Source organism: Poecilia reticulata, chromosome 18 (assembly GCF_904066995.2).
Source record: "Poecilia reticulata chromosome 18, P_reticulata-male-v2, whole genome shotgun sequence".
Taxonomy (NCBI): Eukaryota; Metazoa; Chordata; class Actinopteri; order Cyprinodontiformes; family Poeciliidae; genus Poecilia; species Poecilia reticulata.
The window spans coordinates 15589977-15608747 of NC_088847.1; the positions used below are offsets into that span (position 1 = coordinate 15589977).

Genomic DNA, 18771 nt, shown 5'->3' on the forward strand with positions numbered 1-18771 from the left:
AAGTTGACACACGAGGGGTTTATTCTCCCATTTAGTCGTAACCCTGTAGCAAAAATACGTACCGAAATGTATCAAAGCAAGTCTTTGTAGCTTTCTAGGTGATTTTAAAAAGAAATGACTTTTCTTATTGTTAATGAATGGATAAAAACAATATGCAAGAAACATATTTTTTATTACAACCCCGATAAGAAGTTTCTATGCTCTTAACTTGCACATGGACTGGCTGCTCAAAATTCCCTCTAACCCATTTTATACAATATTGCCACAGTTTTCACATGTCCAGGCTCTCTGGCCATCAAACAGTCTGCAATTCAATGAATTTAACCTTTCTTCTCAATAATTAAAAAAAAAAAATTATTTCCAGTTTATCTGATAACATTTAATGCACATTAAACAATGAGGCAATAGACATTTGGATAAACTTGTTTCCCTTTAGCAAACTGAAGCTGCACTTTGTTAAATTAGCTTCGGAGAGCACTTTGAATGTCGAAACAGAGGCTTCTCTTGCCGGACAGGCTGTGAAATGCTATTTTTTTGGGCACATTTTGCTGTTTGAAAAAGTATAATAGTTTTTAATTTGCTTTGGTCACACTAACCATGAAATGAATGGGTACCCGAGGGAACGTGGCTTTACTGTTTTCTTGGCAGAGGACTACTTACTGAACCGAGCTGAATCTTCGCATCCATGAGGCTTTGAACTACGTCTGGTGGAACTGACAAATCCTCTGTCAGATGGGCGCTGAAGGTTTCACTGTCTTGTAGGATACGTCTTAGGATCACTAATTAAAAAGAAATGTGGAGAAACAGTGTTTTATGGATACATTTTGTATATGCATAGTCATACACGCTGTTCAGAAATGCGACTGAACTCGAGAAAGAAAAAAAAAAAGCATATTTGATGCTTTTAAGAATCGTGTGCCACTTTCTGTCCACAACAATTAAGCAAAAACTATTTTCAGACTCTTTTGGTCACAAGCATACGTACGACTCTCTGCTCATCCTTCCGAGCTTTGATTGCACCCTCTTAACGGAAACAAAAATGAACTGATCTGTAGGTTCATGACACGTTGTCACAATGAATACCCAATATGCCAACTCTACATACCGATGATGTTATCTTAAATGCAATGGTAAATAAAGACTGCAACAATTTGATATTATTTTTGAAACATGCAGTTTTTAAAGCTTAAGGTGGAACACCAAAAGCAAAATCACTTTTTTAAAATGGTGAATTGTTTGGCTTTCAATAAAGGGGCTGGTTCCTGGAAGAGGGAACGCATGAAGAAAAACAACTTCTAAATTGAGTATACTCACTGGACGGTCTTCTGATCACCAAGTGTTTTTAAAAAAAACCATTGGACGCTATTCACATCCGGGTTGTTTCTGAAAAGTGCTAAACTACTTTCTGTTCTATGTTTACATGAGCTCTACTGAGGATTTCAATGCAAACATGTTTTGGTAAGATGAGTTTTCTGCAATGCATATTATTATGATGTCGCACAAATAACGATTGTGTGGAAAATCACTTCATGCATCCTGTGAAGCACAGTGGAGGATCTGTGATGCTGCGGGCCTGTTTTCTTCCGCAGGAAGCCTAAACGGAACATGGACAAATTAAATTGAAATCTGTTGGCTAGTAAGAAACTCAAAAGGAGGTCATCATGGGGTCTTTCAAGAAGACACTGGTCTAGAATAAATGACCAAAGAAACACAAATTCTATTATATTTTTTCCCCAAAAAAAATGTAATAAAAGCTTTCTTCATTACAGTTAAATCCCTTGCAAGAGGGATGAACACCTCAGCCGGATGAGAGCGAACGACGAGATAATTTTATGCTACGCATTTACCAAAGTGTTCTCTGTTGATTAGCTGCCAAAAAGGAGAGGAGGTTTCCAAAAAAAATCGCCTTATTGTTACACTTCATCACTGAAAGAAACAATGATGCCGCACAGCAGGGGTCCCCACTCCTGCATGCCTACCCGTGCCATTTTCTTTTTTTGTGCGTGTTTTCTGCTTCCTGGGAGTCTAACTTGTGCTGCAGCTGATGATGAAGGGACCACATGAAATAATTCAATTACAGCTTTTGTAATTGTAATATGGGTACCACAGTCAATTATCTGGGTAGGGTAAGAAAGGTCCAATTCTGACAGATGTATTGTGGGAATGACTAGAATTAATTACATCGTCGGAAACGCAGCCTTCACCTTCTGAATTCTACTGATGACAATTATTATGCTCTTCATGACTGCAGGAGGTTTAGATGGCCAGGAAACAGAACATGCTTTGCACAAATGGCCACCTGGGTCTTCTTAATCAGCCCATGGTCAAAACAAAACAAAAAAGGAGAGAGAAGACGACACAATCACCTTTGCCATTTTAGCCTTTTTGATAGCACTTCACTCCCTTTCCTTCTTAATGATCTTTCGTGCTCCCGCCTCAGACGGCAAGTGCCATTAATTATGTCCAGGCTTAAATCTTTGATGGATTTAATCTTGTATATTACAAACCGGTGACCCCAAAATGCAAATGGCCCACAGGCCGCTTGTTGAGCAGCACAGCCCTCCCTTCCTCCCTACCTCTATTGGCTTTTTGCAAATTAGGTGCAGTATGAAAATCTGAATATCATCAGACTAAATGAGCCTAATGCAAAACAGCAGCTTATCAAGACAAACGATCTGTCAGTCTGCATAGCAAATTGCATCATAAATAATCACACACCATTGTTTTTAAGGGATAAAGGGGACTAACAAATCCTCCAACTTGTCATCCAAGTGAAGGGGATACTTTCCTTGATTGAGTGCAGGCATGACAAGGCTATTTTGGCTTTCTTTAATTTTTTTTTCTATGGTGCCACTGTGGCGTGAGTATACCAAATTTGACCTCACCCACAAGACCTGCTCTCCTCCAGAGATAGCTATAACATGAATAATCCATCCATCCATTTTCTTTACACCCTTGTCCCTTAGTGGAGTTGGGAGGAATGCTGGTGCCTATCTCCAACTAACGTTCCGGGCGAGAGGCGGGGTTCACCCTGGACAGGTCGCCAATCTGTCACAGGGACATATGTCCCTGTGAAAATCTGTTCCCCCTGTGTCGGGAGCGCGCATTGCGGCCAGAGAGGTGGATCCGGCGGATCTGACCATTTTCACGGCGCTTCTGATCGATTTCTCGGTAAAAACTACTCATATAATCATGTCAATGTTGTAACTTTCAGTTTAATCAGCAGCTATCAAAATAAAAATACATACATAAATAAACGAGGTCTTGTGTAGAGGTCTTTTTACGTTGTTTTGGGTTATTTTAAACGCGAAGAGAATCGATCTTTTTTTCAGCTTTTGTCTCGTAAGCGGGACAAATAAAAGTCAGTCAACAAACACAGGTTTCCAATACGAAATACGTAAACAATTGGAGAGCGTGGATGAACGAAACAACTTTAGTTTATCTCATGATGAACTATAAAATATTTATCTGACACAACTACAATCATAAGAATAAGATAAGAATATTTCCAAATATTAAATTTTATTATTGGTTATTATTTTATATCTTAATTCGAGCAAATGTGACGAGAGGTCATTGGTGAGGCGACGCCCTTGCGCCCTCTGTTGGCCAGTCGCCACTGCTTACCAGTCCGATTCCCTTTTCCGAGTCCCGCTTTAGACAGCACTGAAGTCCACTGGTCAACATCATCTGCCAGCAACTGCATCTTACTGAGAACAGACCTGTCTGCCAGCACAGACTGCAGCTCAATCAACATTCCAGCAATTCTAGCGAATTGAAAAGACACAGAAGATCTCAAATTGTTGAATCAAAAAGCCACACTAATATTGTAATGAATGTAATCCCAAAGCATACATGGAGTTGTTGAAGTTATTCACTTGGCCTGGTGTCTCCCCTGGCGTTGGGTGGCTCAAACATGGATTGTCGATGTTGCATATAATTCCTTGAAGCCAGGGCAGTACGCCAGCAGATGGCATGGCTTTGTTTGGATAGTGGCCTGAAAAGGGAAAAAAAAAAGCAAAATGAGATGAACACATGTTCTTTGATCACGCCTTACTGAAGGGCAACGGTTAGCGATTAAATGAGATCTCCTGATCAACTCTGGTCATACTATCCAGATGTCAGCATGTGACTTCACTTGGTGAATTACACGTGTGAGCTACGACTATATTTCTATGATTCATTCATATAAAGATGAGTTTCTTTTAACTTCACATCCAATTTGTTTGGACTGGTAGTTTGAGCTGTAATAGTAAGTGTTTATATTTATGTATTTATAACACGTTTCCCTCAGCAAAAAGTAGTTTCAATTAAAATCTCACTCATTAGAGAACAAATGTTCAAAGGAACAAAAATGCCAGACTATTTTATATGCAGGATAAACCTGTTGTACTTACATTGGTCTTTGTGAATTGGCTTATTGGTGGTCCTCACCCCCACCAGTATGAAGAAGAGAAACAGAGGCCAGACCAGCTCCACAACCAGCCGCACCTGCAACAAAGACATTTATTTCATTCAAATGCTTTGCTTATAAAATGCATCTTTAAAAGTCATGCCAGCTGAAGTAATTTGCATTGTGTTCTCAGCAGTCAACTCTGAATCTCCACAAAGCAAAAGATAAAAATTCTCAGTGCGCTTCGACTCTGTTAGAAAGGTCAAAAGAAAATTAAGCCATACTGTAAATGAAAACCTTAACCGTTTTTTTTTTTTGGAAAATCTGGTCATTTACCTGTTGAACTAAAGCTAGAGAAAAAAACATGGCAACCTGTTAAAGTAAGCACGGTAACTAGCAACCAAAACAGAGCTTTCATAGAAGATCTGTTTTTGGTCAATTTGTGCACAGAGAACATTTTTCTTCCTAAATTGATATTTTTTCTGTTAGACAGAAATGCTGAAGACAGTCACTGTATTTTATTTACTTATTTTTATCATTTTTATACACACAGCAAAAGTAAAAACAGAAAACAATATCACCTTTTGACCTTTTCACAACATTATATTGTCTAACAGATATTACTGCTACACATATTTACAACAAAATGTTGAAGTTTCAGCTCAGTTCATGACTCTACATCAGCATTCCTCGATTTACTCCAACTATTACTCCAAGCACAAGATTGAGAGAGCCATTTCTGCCAGTAACTCCCTAAACTGAAGCTATCACACACTCCTTATCATCTCCTTGCCACACTCAATCCTCTCCTGGAAAAAAAAAAAAACAAGTGTCAACCACTTCTTTGCGTTAATACAACCACTTCTCGCCACCTTCCAGGGAGAGTCCCGAGTGGCGTGTCAGGCTTTTTATTTCAACACCAGAGGAAGGTGTAAGAAGACAAACCAACAAAGCACAAAGGGTGACCTCAAGGCTTTGCTTTGTCATATTTTTCCCTCAGGACCAAACACACTTATTGTACTAATTGATTAGCTGCTTCAAGTGGAACAAGGAGACATGACTAATATCCAGTGACAAAGAAAATGCTACATATTTGGATTTAATGAATATACATATAATTTTAGCTGCAGGAGTCATTGCTGATGTTTTGTTAAAACAAAAAATGTGATAATTTTTGTTTATAAGTCATTTTATTGAGCCATTATTTTTTTGTTTAAATATTAACACAGACATAACATATTGTAATTCACACTTTTCTATATAAACAGATTATATAAGCGACAATAGCATGCAAATTTCATCAACTTGGACTGAAACAACATAATGAAGCAGTCCATGATGGATCTTCATCTGGTATTTTGCATTGCTTACCACATCACCACACACCACTCCCACTGTCGTGTGTAATCATTCTCTTAGACCTAACCTCGGCTGACCTATTCTGCCAACACACACGCGCATCAGCTCAGGTGAAGCGACCTGGTTAGACCACTCAGATGGTTGCATCTGATGACATTAATGGAAATAATAAGCAATGACAACTGTTTTAGTCCTGATAGGTGAACCAAATGGAGTCTGACCTGGAAAAAACAATCTCAATTCGGAGCATTGGCTAAATTACAGACTAGACAAGAATTGTGTAGTTTTGCATAGAGAGCTATGAAGAGAAACTTCTTAAAACTTTGTTTCAAGTGACGCTGCAACTCTGCCGAGAGCAGGCATTATCCTAATGTATTCTGAACAGAGGAAGAATGGACGGTGAACGCAGATCCCTGAGACTCTCTCAGTGTCTGGCTCCCCAGGCGTTTTGCCATTGGACACCAGAGTCTTTGTGAATAGATAATCTCTTCCTAAGAAATTATGCTGAATACTGGACCATAAAAATCAGTTTCATGCCTGTTATAAAATCCTAAAATGCTTGGTGAGGCATTCATATAATTGGTCATTAACCTCCACAAGCCCTCCACAAGCACCATTGTCCTTGCTAACTCCCACTGGTTTTCCCTAATAATAATATTTCATGTTGACGTTGGCTAAATATCCCCCAGTCTGAAGCATAAAGCCGCCACTGTCTGCTTATGCATCATTGGGGTGAAGCATCCCACAACCCACCTTTCCCCTCCCAAATTTTTTTTAATACCCACATGTTTCTCTGCAAGGCTGATAGATTTACGCAGGCTGCAAAAACGTGAAACTACAAGTCTGCCTTCAGCATTTCTTTAGAGGTATGTTTTCATAACTTGCTTACCGTCTTCACTTTTTATATTTTATTGAACTCAGACAACAGAAACACTGCTGTGCTCGAGCCTCCTGACAAAACAAGCTCATGGCAGCGAGTCCTGTCATCACTGCACGGAACAAATCAAACACTCCGCAGCTCTCAGTAATAGTAATACCAGCCCAGAAATCAAATAAGTCTCGCTAGATTCCTCGATTACCTATTTGGGTACTTTAAAGGTTACTTGGGTTAAGTGTTAGCAAGACGAGATGCGTCAGCTGAAATCAAAGGCTGCCGTAGCGTGTGTTATTGACTTATCAAATGTGATGTGGTGGCGGTGCAAGTAAGAATTGGCAAAGGAGTATTTTTTCTTTTTTTTTTTTTAAACCATCTGTCCCACTGTTTTATTTAAAACCCCTTAACTGTCACCCTCAAAACACTTACATGCAAGTAAACGTGTCCAAGAGGACACCATTGTCCTCATGACAGTTAAGAAGCTAAAAACATCATGCTTAAAAGTAAATGTATATCTTAAGTGCATACTTGTGAAGATGCACAACGGCAGTTGGCAGACTACCATCTTTCAGTAAGTAAAGCCTGTGTTCAAATCCCAGCCTGCGGTCTTTTCTACACGCAGCTTACATTCTCTAACTGTGCATGTGTAGGTTCTCTCCAGGTACTCCAGCTTCACCCCACAGTCAAAAAACATGACTGTTGGGTTAATTGGTCTCTCTAAATTGCCCTTACATGCAAGTGTGTGCGTGCATGGTTGTTTGTTCTGTAAATGTCTGTGTTGCCCTGCGATGGTCTGTAGATGTGTCCAGATTGCTTTCCAACCCTCCTCCTAATTTTCATACCTATGCAACTTGGTTAATTTCTGAAAAACAAAACAAACAAAAAAACATCAATGCTGAGGATCAGTTAGCATAAACAAAGAAGCGATTCTGTATTCACTTTGACTACCAAATTTATTTGCTATAAATTAGATATACTAATGTAGTGTTCCATATAGTACATATAGTTTATTGTTTGGAATATTTGATACTATTTACATAGATTTTTATCAACAGCTAAGAGGAAGTAGTTAAATAAGCTCATCACTCAGCAAAATATCCTGGTTGTATAGAATATGCCTCTGTGAGATGCATAAGTGAAGACTCTGTAAAGACATACTTAACTGATTAAAGATTTTAAGAAATCCAAATTTACAGATTAAGCAATCCCAAAATTAGAAATTAAGAGAACCAAAATTTTAAGAACAGTCAGGAGAACAAAGGCAATAAAATTCGCCCCCCTGAAACTAGAGTTTCTGCCTTTTATATGGGTGCAGGGAGCACACCAATAGCTTCCAATACTTGGCATTATTGCTTGTGTACCCTTTAAAAACCTGCAGAGTGATCTTCACGGGAATCAATCTCCATATATGGCAGCACAACATGTGGAATGTGTACGTTGCTCTAAGCGCTCTGGCAATTATGAAAAAAAATTTAAATGACAACTGTACTTTTCTCTCAGAAGCTGTGAGGTGCCATGCTACAGTATGCTAACTTCCTGTAGCATTGAAATTGACTTCAAGAATTTTCAGATTTGGTGACTTTAGGTTGGTGAACGCGGAGTGCACTTTTACTGTGTGGTAAAACAAAACAATGGCAGTGGAAAGACACACAATTTTAGTGTTAAAAATACACCTTACACTTTAATGCGCCATTAAATAACATGATGCACAATAAAAAATTAACACAGTGAAAGGAAATACATTTCAGCTAAAAGTGCACTTACGTGGTGTTATGGAACAACAGAATGTCATATAATTTAACAATATCAAAGAGTTAAAATGTTAATTATTTTCAAAGTATAACTTTAACCCAGAATCTGTGAGAATTATAGGAACTCAGAAAAGGAGTTGAATTTAACACAGTTTTCTGTGCAGTGAGTTCACTTCTGTGCAAGGATGCTTCAGTGCAGTTGATGAGGTCGATGGAGCCACCCTGCCTGTTTTGGCAGGGTTGTGGAACTGGCAAGGTTCTGTGCAAGAATTTTTTTTTTTTTCTGAAAAAAAATGTTAACATTTTAACAGAAATGAGCTGGACTGTTAATTAAGTGCGAGCTTGACTCACACATCTCTGTCTCTCTAAACATAGATATGTCAGAGACTAATATTCTAGATACAGACTACACAAGAATTGGAAAATCTACTTATTTCAGAGTGCAGAAAGTGATAAAATGTCACATCAATAAAATAATAATAGCCATTTAAGAAACAGGGATATTTTTCTGACAGAAATTGTCAGCGTGGTTCTTTGCGGGATGCCTTTGAACACAGGAACCTCTAACGGCATTAGAAATGCTGCATGGCAGATGGAGTTCCAGTTAAAGCATTTAAAGCAAATGAAGTGAAATTAGCTGAAATGCTCAAACCTTTAAGTTGTCATGTTGTGACTTCTTAAAGTGCTAACAATTAAGCTAAAGCACTGAAAGCAGTATAGCTGTCGTCGGACTAATGAACAACAAAAGCCATTTATATCCTACAGGAGTGCCACAAATTATTGATGTTATTGTAGCTGTTATAGTTGTTAAGGTGTATATGAAAGGACTACCATCAAAGAAAACGTCAGAAAATATGTTTTATTGGTGAAAAAGTTAATTAAAAACTGCAAATTTTATTTTTATAACGTCCCCTTTTAGGTAGCAAGTGTAGTCTCTGAGAAGAAAGACTTTCTGCCCTTCAAACAAAGCCTTTTAAAGTCCCTATCCGTTCCCACCGAGCCTAACACTGGCTTTGTTAGAAGTAAAATACAGGCAATGTGACATAACGGGTAGAAGAGATAGATCATCAAAAATTGAAGGTGACACTCTGAATTGGCTGGCATTAAGATAAGATTGTTCTCATTCTCCAGAGAGGGAGTTAAAGGCAGCTTACTTCTATAGGAGACGATTTTTGTTGTAAATCCCTGCCTATTACCGTTCCTCTCCATGAATAACTTAGCTGTCCTTGATAACACAAGTCTGGGACCACATCCTCATTTTCCCCCTATTGCTGACCAATTCTGGCAGATACACGTTGATTTGCAGGAAAAAAGAACACAAAAAAAAAAAAAGAAGAAGAAAGGGAAAGGCTGGTGAGCATGAGTATACCTTTTGCCTCTTCCGGAGAGTGAAGTTCTTCCACAGGAGCAGAGAGAACTGCGTCAGGAGACCCATTATGGCTTTTCCTGGCAATATCTTGCCAATGTGTCGCGATGGCAACTGGCCCACTTAATAAACCCTAGAGGGAATAAAAAAAGGCAGAGTTTGGTTTTAATACAGCGAAGCAATACATCTTGAGGGAATGCCACTAATCACTCACTTCCCCAAGCCTTGGGGCTTATGGCGCAGCACCTGTTCGAAGAATTATTATCACCTACGCTCAGCAAATCTCAAGACGGCCAACGTCTCAGCATGTGGAGATTACACAGTTTGCCTCCACAGCACAAGACTTTTTTTTTTTTTTTTTACAAACATCATGGAACTGAAAGATGATATGACACATATTAGGGCTAAAAGAAATTTCTTCTTTCAGCACATGGCGTAGTCTTCGTCTCAGAGACTTCTGTCTTCCCGACTGTCAATTATTCAGCTTAAAAGACTATAGAGAACAATAAAAGTAGAAAAAAAAATAGGTTTTAACAGCTTCATCACTTTTCATAGTAACAAAAGACTGGTGTAAAATATTTATTGCATATTTTACAGGCTACTCAACCCTGATTACACAGCTAATAAACAAATATGTCTGCTGTGCTATTTTTATGTGGCTACATCAAGAATGACCTTTATTAAAGCTCCACAAGTGAGTGTCTTTCCACTAACTTCACTTGGCTTGTTAGTATGAAATAAGGCATAGGTTTATTAAAACAGGAATTTGGCTCCGTTGCTATTTTCAATGGACTACTAGAGCCCTCCTTCTTCCACCGTAAGGGAAACCAAACTTAAACCCAACATGGGTATGATGAAGTAAATTCTGCAACAATCGTGCAAAGTTACAACATTATGTACCTTGACAGAAATATTAAGAACTAAGACAGGCATGGAATCCTGATCAAAACCACTGATCACGTCAGGACCTTCCAATAACAAACCCAAACTGGTGTACAACCTCCAATAAGAACATCCACCAGAGTTTAGTGCTGATGACGCTAGTAAACCCATACTTTGACAATTTAATTTTTGTATACTTTCACCATTTTGTGGTTTTTCATAGATTCTACGATAACAAAAATAAAAAAATACAAAGGGAACAAATTGTACTTTTTGCAACAGTCTGCTGGTAGCCTAAGATCCAATTTGTAACAAATTGATTATTTGTCGAGTTCTTTGCCAACACATCATATTCATCTCTCCAGGGATCTTTTTGTGGTTGAATAATTTATAAGTAAGTTTTACAGTACAATAATGATGTGAAAACAAGATGAAAAAAGGAATCTTAAAACCTAAGAATAAACCCACAACAGAGGAAGCAAAACATAAAAATAAGGAATGACTCAAGACGGTGGCAAAGCAGTGTTCTCCATAAGTTGTATCCCATTCAATAAATCAGGATTTGGAGCAGCAGTGTCCAGCTCCAGTTCTCAAGGGCTGGTGTTCTGCCCGTTTGAGGAGGTAGATGTGTCTCTCCCTCCTCAGCATGTCAATGTTCTGCAGAGGCCTGATAATGAACCATCATTTGATTAATATGAGCCAGGTGAAGTACTAATGCTCCAGTTGTAGACAGAACCGGAAAGTTCTGACTTCCCAGTCAGGAAAAATTGACTGGAATGTTCTACCAAGTCTGACTTTGAGCAACTCAGACTTTACAATATGGCTGCTACTTCTCACACAAACAGTAGTAGGCTGTGGCGGAAATATGTTTATTTCATAAAACGCATGTAAGAGTGTGTCTAAAATCAATGTTGCATGTTGCTCGTGCAGCTATGCTGAACAAATTAAACTGGTTTATATATGGAAAGTAAAGCTGGATGTTCATAAGAGGTACTGTAAACAACGTTCATGGACATCGAAATGTTGAAATTCCGACTTCCTAACTGGAATATCGTTACATCGAGTGTGACGTCAAGCCCAGCTCCGGTTTCCCCCTTCCGAGGTAACTGGAATGTGGCAGAAATATGCAGGATACTGGACCTTGATGATTGACTTTGGACACCACTGATTTAGGAAGACCAATTATGTTCTGACATATGTTGAAAACATTTTTTTACTTTTAAGGTTTAATGTTCTGAACTGTGACTGCGGGGTGGAGCAGGTAGAGGCCTTGGACTTTATAACCTGAGAGCTGGCTAGTGCTAAATTAATCGATGCCGGTTGAACTGAATTATTTCTCCACTGCTCTTGTTCAAAACTCATATTTTAACAAGTCACCAGAGGCTGAAAAATCCAATTCCCTACCATCAGAGTGGTTTTATTTGTAGTGTTTATTATGTGTTCCTGCCCCCTCGGTCCCTGATATTTCTTTGTCTCCTGAAGGGGATGGTTATGGAACTCTACAAGGACAAAAAAATAAAAAATACATTAAAAAAAACCAACACAAAAATGAAAAGGGTGAGTCATTAAACCGAGGCTTCGCATACATGCGTGAAAACTCAACTCCTTCAACCATCTTGTATAATTAAGTGCAGCATTCTACCGCAGAGTTTGAGGCTCATCTTTTGAAACATGCAACGGACAAGATGGGAACAGCTCGGTACCACCTCCACTCAGAAATCACGTCAACCGTGAAGGGTAAACAACATCTCTGGGAATTTACTGAAGCTGCGCGTCAAAAAATGTGCATGTCAGGCGTTGCTTATATCTGAAGGAAAAAAATATATATTTTCCTCCCAGTTTTGTGATGTGGGTGAGAGTCGTAGGAAAAAAAAAAAAAAAAAAAAGCTAAATTCAATGACTTGCTCCTAGTTGAAAAGGGCTACGATTGTGATGGGAAAACAAGAAATCTACATGTCGAGCAGTTTTCCAGAACTTGATTTTAATCTACGACTTTCTCCTTTTCAAATTAAGTTTGAAGAGACAGTTGCTATTTGGCACTTGTATCAGCTTATTACTGTATCAGTTCCAGAAAAAGCCAAGCTGAAATGAAAGCAGGAAAAACCATTCCTGTATAAAAAAAGAAAGTAAACTATGGGGGAAAATATAAGTGGTGATGCATTCCTGACATTTGGGAACTGAAGAGTGAAGTACATTATTTCAGCCTGCAGGATAATCGAAAGGAAAAACAGATATTTGTCATAGAGCGTGAGAGCAGAGGACAGCGAAGAATGACAGCAGACATCACTTACAAGATGGGTCGCCATGGCCCTCTGAAGAGCATAATGGTCCCTGTGCTTCTTTGTTCAATCTGTCTTTTTTTTGTGTCTGCCTCCACCTCCGTCTTATGATCAGTGCAATTTTCACAATACAAAAATTCTAGACAGTAAAAGCGGTGTCCAAAAAAGGTAAACATGTCTGCTGACAGGTGATAAGGTTGTATTTGGGCTCCTATACCATACCACATAGGTGTCAATATACATTGGTATCGAAAGCAGGAGAAACAAAAATAAAAAAAAGATGTTAATACTTTTTTTCAGATAAAGTTAAATAAAATTTGTAGTGGTTCTCATTTGAAGTCGTACTTTTCTGTGGTATAGGAATATACCTTGATATAGGTCAAAAAAGCAAAACCAAAATCTGGTTTCAAAATACTCTACTAAAGAGGTAAATTTAAAACAGTCAAATATTTTCCATTTTTAGAAAATACATAAATACAAAAATACATTCATTTAAAAATTCTGTAAAGCACGTGAGAATCAAAGGTACATTCGGCTTCCTGTTGGATGACAGATGTTACTCTCCCACGTTAACAGTTTTACAACAGTTCCAACAACAACCAAACTCTCCAGTCTTAAAGGAAGAGTTGCTGCAGCGCTGCCGTACTGCCAGCTGGAGCTCTACTCGATCCTGTCAGTTCAGATGAAGAACATGAGTTCATAGAAAATTATATTTATCCTTCTCCCATTATTCTTGTGCAAATTTATTACCTCAACATATCAACAGACATCAAGCATGACTGGATTTTCCAGTTTCTCTACAAAAAATAAAAATAAAAGGAATGCTGTAAGATATGATTTTCCTCTGGTGGCCCATCAGCAGCCCCGTCCTTCAGCTCTACAGCGCTGTGGGCCACTCCAACCTCTGAGTTTCTGCAGCATAATCACCCGCCTGTGGCAGCTGTGAAAACCTCCTTTGTATCGTTGCATTGCCTTTTTACTGCAGCGCTGCACCTTAAGCTATCAGCCCCCCCTGTTCTCCCTTCAGGCACGTCTCATGCCTCCACCAAGCTGTCAGTAGGAGAGAGTTTACTGACCCCAAGATGAGACTTAATTTTCATTTGGAGCCCCCCAAACTGATTTCTCAGCAAAGAAAGCCGAGAGTTTCTGGATAATATAAGCACCTTTTCCCTTCTCCATTTATATTCAGAGATCACAGCCACAGACTGTAACACGCACCTCTAAAAAAAAAAAAAAAAGGCAGAACAATACAATGCGCAACAATAGATTTAATGCTGTGAAATCAACTAACCTGCCACGTGTCTCTCAGAGCACAATTATTCTAGTGCCAAGATGATTTTACTGTTCCAGTTCGCATTCTGAGGATAGCAGTGTCCTTGTCAGAAAATAAGCATGTACACACTGCAAACAGTGTTGCACATAATGAAGAAAAGCCCCTTTCCACGGCTATTCATTTTCTCGACAGACTGACTCAGACGCGCACCCGTAATTACTTATTTGGGTTGAGAGTTATGCCACGCTTGAGAGGACAATGTGGCCAAATTGTGCTGCTGCACCCTGGTGTTACGGACCTCAACAAGAGGTTGTGCCGACGTTAAATTTGAAAACAAATAAATTACTCGTAATGGGGATTTTTTTTTTGTCCTTTAGGTGTAAGAATAGAAAGCGACTGTTGTTGAATAGGTGCTTAACACAGCTCAAGTCTGGCTGAAGGTAAAATAATGCTTTAAACACACGTCCTGATAATTCAGTTTGGAGGTCAAATGGTTTGACCCCTTTGATTTAGTCAAATAAGTTAAGCTTCATATTTTGACCTCTGATTCGAAGGTATGTACTGTATATAGGGCATTAGAATGTGCAAGAGTGAGACGGGTGAAAATTCTTTGATTTACAATGTGCGACAAAGCATTGTTAAAATGTATTTGAGCCAAAGAATGTCAAAAGTTAGTCCCCCAAAATATTGACAATAATAACATAATGAACGCAGTCAAAAGAATTTATGGAATACCGCAAGTCAAAGTAAATGACATGATAAAAAAAAAGTGATAAACAGAAAATAAAACTCTTTATAATAAGATAACAGGTCAGTTTCTAAACCCGTTGCCCTCTGACCAGAGTGTAGCCACTGCTACTTCAAGGACAATCCATCTTGTAAAAAGCTTACGTCATCTGAAACAGATTTGTTGAACGTGACAAGGAGTTCCAACGGCCTCCACAGTCACCAGAATTCAACTCAACGGTGTACCTTTAGGATGCGACGAAATGGACATATCACGTCAGAAAGTGCAGCTGAAAAATCTGTTGCAACTCAGTGATGCCGTCATGTCCATACAACCAACCATCTCTGAGGAACGGTTCCAACATCCAGCAAAATAAAAGCAGTTCTAAAGGCGAGAGTGGTACCTAATAGACAGGACGAGTGATACAATCGTTTTTCTTTTTTTGTTCTTTATTCTACATTACAAGCTGCCTGCTATATTACGTGAGCAAGTGGCATTCCCGGAAAGGAAAGACTATTCAGTTGTCCTTTCAAGAGCAGTAAAATACTGTCATAATGTTACAGTACAATTACAGCAGGTCATTGCCCTGCAGGGCATTTCTGCAGGTTATTTTCACTGGAGAATATGTTGAGTATCTGAAAATTGTGCCACACGGAGCAAAGCTGTCAGTCACATCTTTCTGCTAATTGCTCCTTCATTAGAAATGAATCAACGTGATGGCTAAAATATTATGGGATAAATCTTTGGAGTTAGTGAATCATTACTGCATGTCAGTCACAGACATGCGTTTGGTATATATGTGCGGTGCAAAGGTATACACACCTCTCGGCTTCCACTTAAAGCAGTAAATGATTGAAGTATATAACTCAACAGGGGGTCAAAGCTCACAGCGCTTCCAGATTAGCAAACAAGCTCTCTGTCAAATTTCAAATACACTCGCATTCAAAATCCGACGCTCAATAAACAGTAACTTTCTCATTTCTGGTGATTTTTTTTTTTGGTGAAAATTACGCATCGCTTTATTTTTCCTTGTTTTCGCCGCCTTCTTTTTGTTTTTTCCTTTTTGTACAGCAGTAGCCCGCAGACCAGTTTAATAAACGTTTTCCAATGCAATAAGCAGTTCTCAAGGCAGTCTATTTGATCCCGCTCCAGTCTAGACGGGAGGGAAGGAAACACACATACAGCTACTACGAGCCCAGAGCCTGAGCGCGCCTCAGGAGTACAGGAGCGAGCTACAAAAAACAAAACAACAACAGCAGCCAGACCAAAGACGGCATCACAGGAGGCCTGGCTGCAGAACACGTGTCCTGTTAGAGAAAACAAACTGTCAGAAACAACTTACCTCCAAGCTGTGCGGTCTTTACCCATCAGCACATCCTAGGGCTTCTACGGATGGAGTAGTTTTTACCTGCCGGGGCCTCTTATGCCTCACCTAAGAGAGAACTACCTGTCTCTTATTTCTCACTCACATGCCGTCCTCCTGTGTCTGCCGTCCTCTTTCACCCACAGTCATAAAATATGCAAATGGCCTCGGCAGAGAACACTGTGGTGACAGTAGCCACGGCAATGCTCCAACCAGGAAGCACACAAGAGTCGTACATTACACAGAAAATTCCCTAAAGCTTAGTCCCGCAGCAGACTGTGTTTGTCAGCTTCTTGTTTCTGACTGAGCGAGGAAGGGCAAACAGGAGCACTGACCTGCGTTTCATTCGCCTTGTGTGTCTCAGTTTGGGATTTAGTCACCTGCCTGTTGACTTGGCTGTTCCTGAACTAATTAGTCTGAATTAATCCTCTTCTTTTAATAAATAAAACATTAGTCAGAGAGGTTAGAGACCAGATGGGACCGGAAGAAGTTCATCTATTTGTTCACTTGTTTACTGAGGGACGAGGCCAAGATGCACGTGTTGATGATATTGTCGATGCTCAGCCGAATGCGTCACATGGGGGAGAGCAGCTAAGTGCATCGACCGTAGGCTTTTATAGCAACAATATAATTTGGTAACAAGGGGGCTAAGAGTTTATTATTCAGGATGATAAAGAATAATACCAAAGGTGCACTGGGAGGATATAATTATGTAGATGAGATGGGTGTTTGCTGAAAGCGAAGACGAGTAATGAAAAGAGAAACCTCACACTGGATGATGCTTCTGTCATGTTAAAACAGTTACAGATGTTGGTATCGTGCCGTTTTCATTTCACCTTAATAGGCGCCACGTTCCACCATATGACATTCATATCTCTAACATGCAGTTACTCAAACTGGCATACCTCCAATAGCAAAGCTGGACTTTGACTAGGCCTTTCTAACACAATATGTTTAAATCTAAACCACGTTGTATCTCTATATGTTGAGGGTCATTTTTGAGTCAATAGCTCTTTCAAAATTTGAACTCTAAAGACGTATCAGTGGATATGCAATAACGTAGGCACAATGCTTTGAAAAGGTATTTTCCTCCCTGTAGATTTTAAACTAATTTGAAAACTGCAGGTACAGATTACAGTTTCCAAGTGATGGTTTCATTTATGGATGGAAGAAAGGTATACGTTCCAACTTGGTCATATGCAAATGTTATTACCCCTCAGCTTTTGGAAAGCTGAGTTAAATGTTACGTTCCACATTCTTGTCAAATCTGCAGAATCAAGAAATTACTTCCAGGGAACCTTTTTGAAAAAAAAAGGTTTAAGATCTCAAAAAGCAACACACCATGCCCCGATCTGGAAATTAGCCTAAAATAAAAATAATTATGACTTTACAAAGACTTTGTACAACCACATGCATCCAAAAACATCACAATGAACAGATAAAGTCTAAAAGCAATCAAATATACAAAGTTGTTTTTCATGACTCTTGCCAAATAGTCACCTTTAATGCTCCTTTCAAAGAAGCTAAGTTTTCCAGTGCTTGCAATCACTCAGGGGTCAGTGTGACTTGTACTTCAGTTGCGGGCCCATACTCAATTAGTTACACACATTTGAGCTCATGGAGCCCAGGTGAAAGACTGACTTCTCAAAAGTAATTGCTTCAGCTAATGAAGTGCTGCTGCTGGAACGTGCCAGTGCTGTGGAGTACGTCTGTCGTTCCCAGGTCAGTAAACCTTTTTATTCTGCCATATACACAGAGAAAAAAAAGATTGCCACTTTCAAAGGACAATGTGAACAGAAGTTTGCCTAATGCACTCAGTAAGTAAGGGAAACTAGCAAAAATCCATCAGAAAAGCAGATTTTCCTCCTGGCAAACACTTCATTAGCTGGTTTTCACCTTTAAGGAGTTCATCATCTATAAATCATGTACTCTCTCTGGGACTTCTACATTGAGTAATTGGGAGAGCCATTTCCTATTCTGAAATGGAAAGCAGTGATTGAAATAATTTGTAAACTGTGCGGATTAAAGTGTCCAGGAGAAAGATTAGCAAAAGTAAAACTAATAGGGCATTTTGGATAAAACCCCCGAATGTAACCAGTAAAAGACAGATTAATTAAACAAAGCCGGATGAAATGTTCTCTCCAGTCTTGGCTTGTTCCGAGCTGTACTTTAATCACGTTGTGAGAAGACTCCCCAATGGAGCCCTTTAACACTTTATTCCACTCCTCTGCTCACACAAGTACCAATGTTTCCTGTGATTTACAGTGACATTATCTTCTAGACAACAATGGAGGAACAGTAAAAACATTTTGTAGCCTACAGTGTTTTATTGGCATAGTGAAGGGAAAAAAAAAGAAAAGTTAGCACAGAATGACTTATTTGCAACAAAGTTTGAGTTGGAGGCTTTGCATCATTAGGCTCATGTGCGTGTGCGTGTGTGGCTTTGTATTTTATACATTGTAAAGACCATTTTTCAAACACGCTACATTGTGGGGACCAAAGTA

General features: G+C 39.2%; 1 protein-coding gene across 7 annotated transcripts in view; it reads right to left on the reverse strand.

Moving 5' to 3' along the window:
• LOC103480793 (phospholipid-transporting ATPase ABCA1) overlaps window positions 1–18771 on the reverse strand; it is a 213883-nt gene that overhangs the window by 172089 nt on the left and 23023 nt on the right. For 6 of the 7 annotated variants that reach the window (XM_081600003.1, XM_081600007.1, XM_081600001.1 and 3 more), the window contains 5 exons: window positions 9747–9876; window positions 4398–4491; window positions 3856–3997; window positions 3628–3767; window positions 661–779 (listed from right to left, as the gene is read on the reverse strand). In XM_081600003.1, coding sequence (XP_081456129.1) covers window positions 661–779; window positions 3628–3767; window positions 3856–3997; window positions 4398–4491; window positions 9747–9812 — 561 coding nt within the window. In that variant the 5' untranslated portion in view covers window positions 9813–9876. Of the gene's footprint in view, window positions 1–660; window positions 780–3627; window positions 3768–3855; window positions 3998–4397; window positions 4492–9746; window positions 9877–16246; window positions 17181–18771 lie in introns of those variants that run through there. The other variant, XM_081600004.1, reaches the window with a different exon arrangement.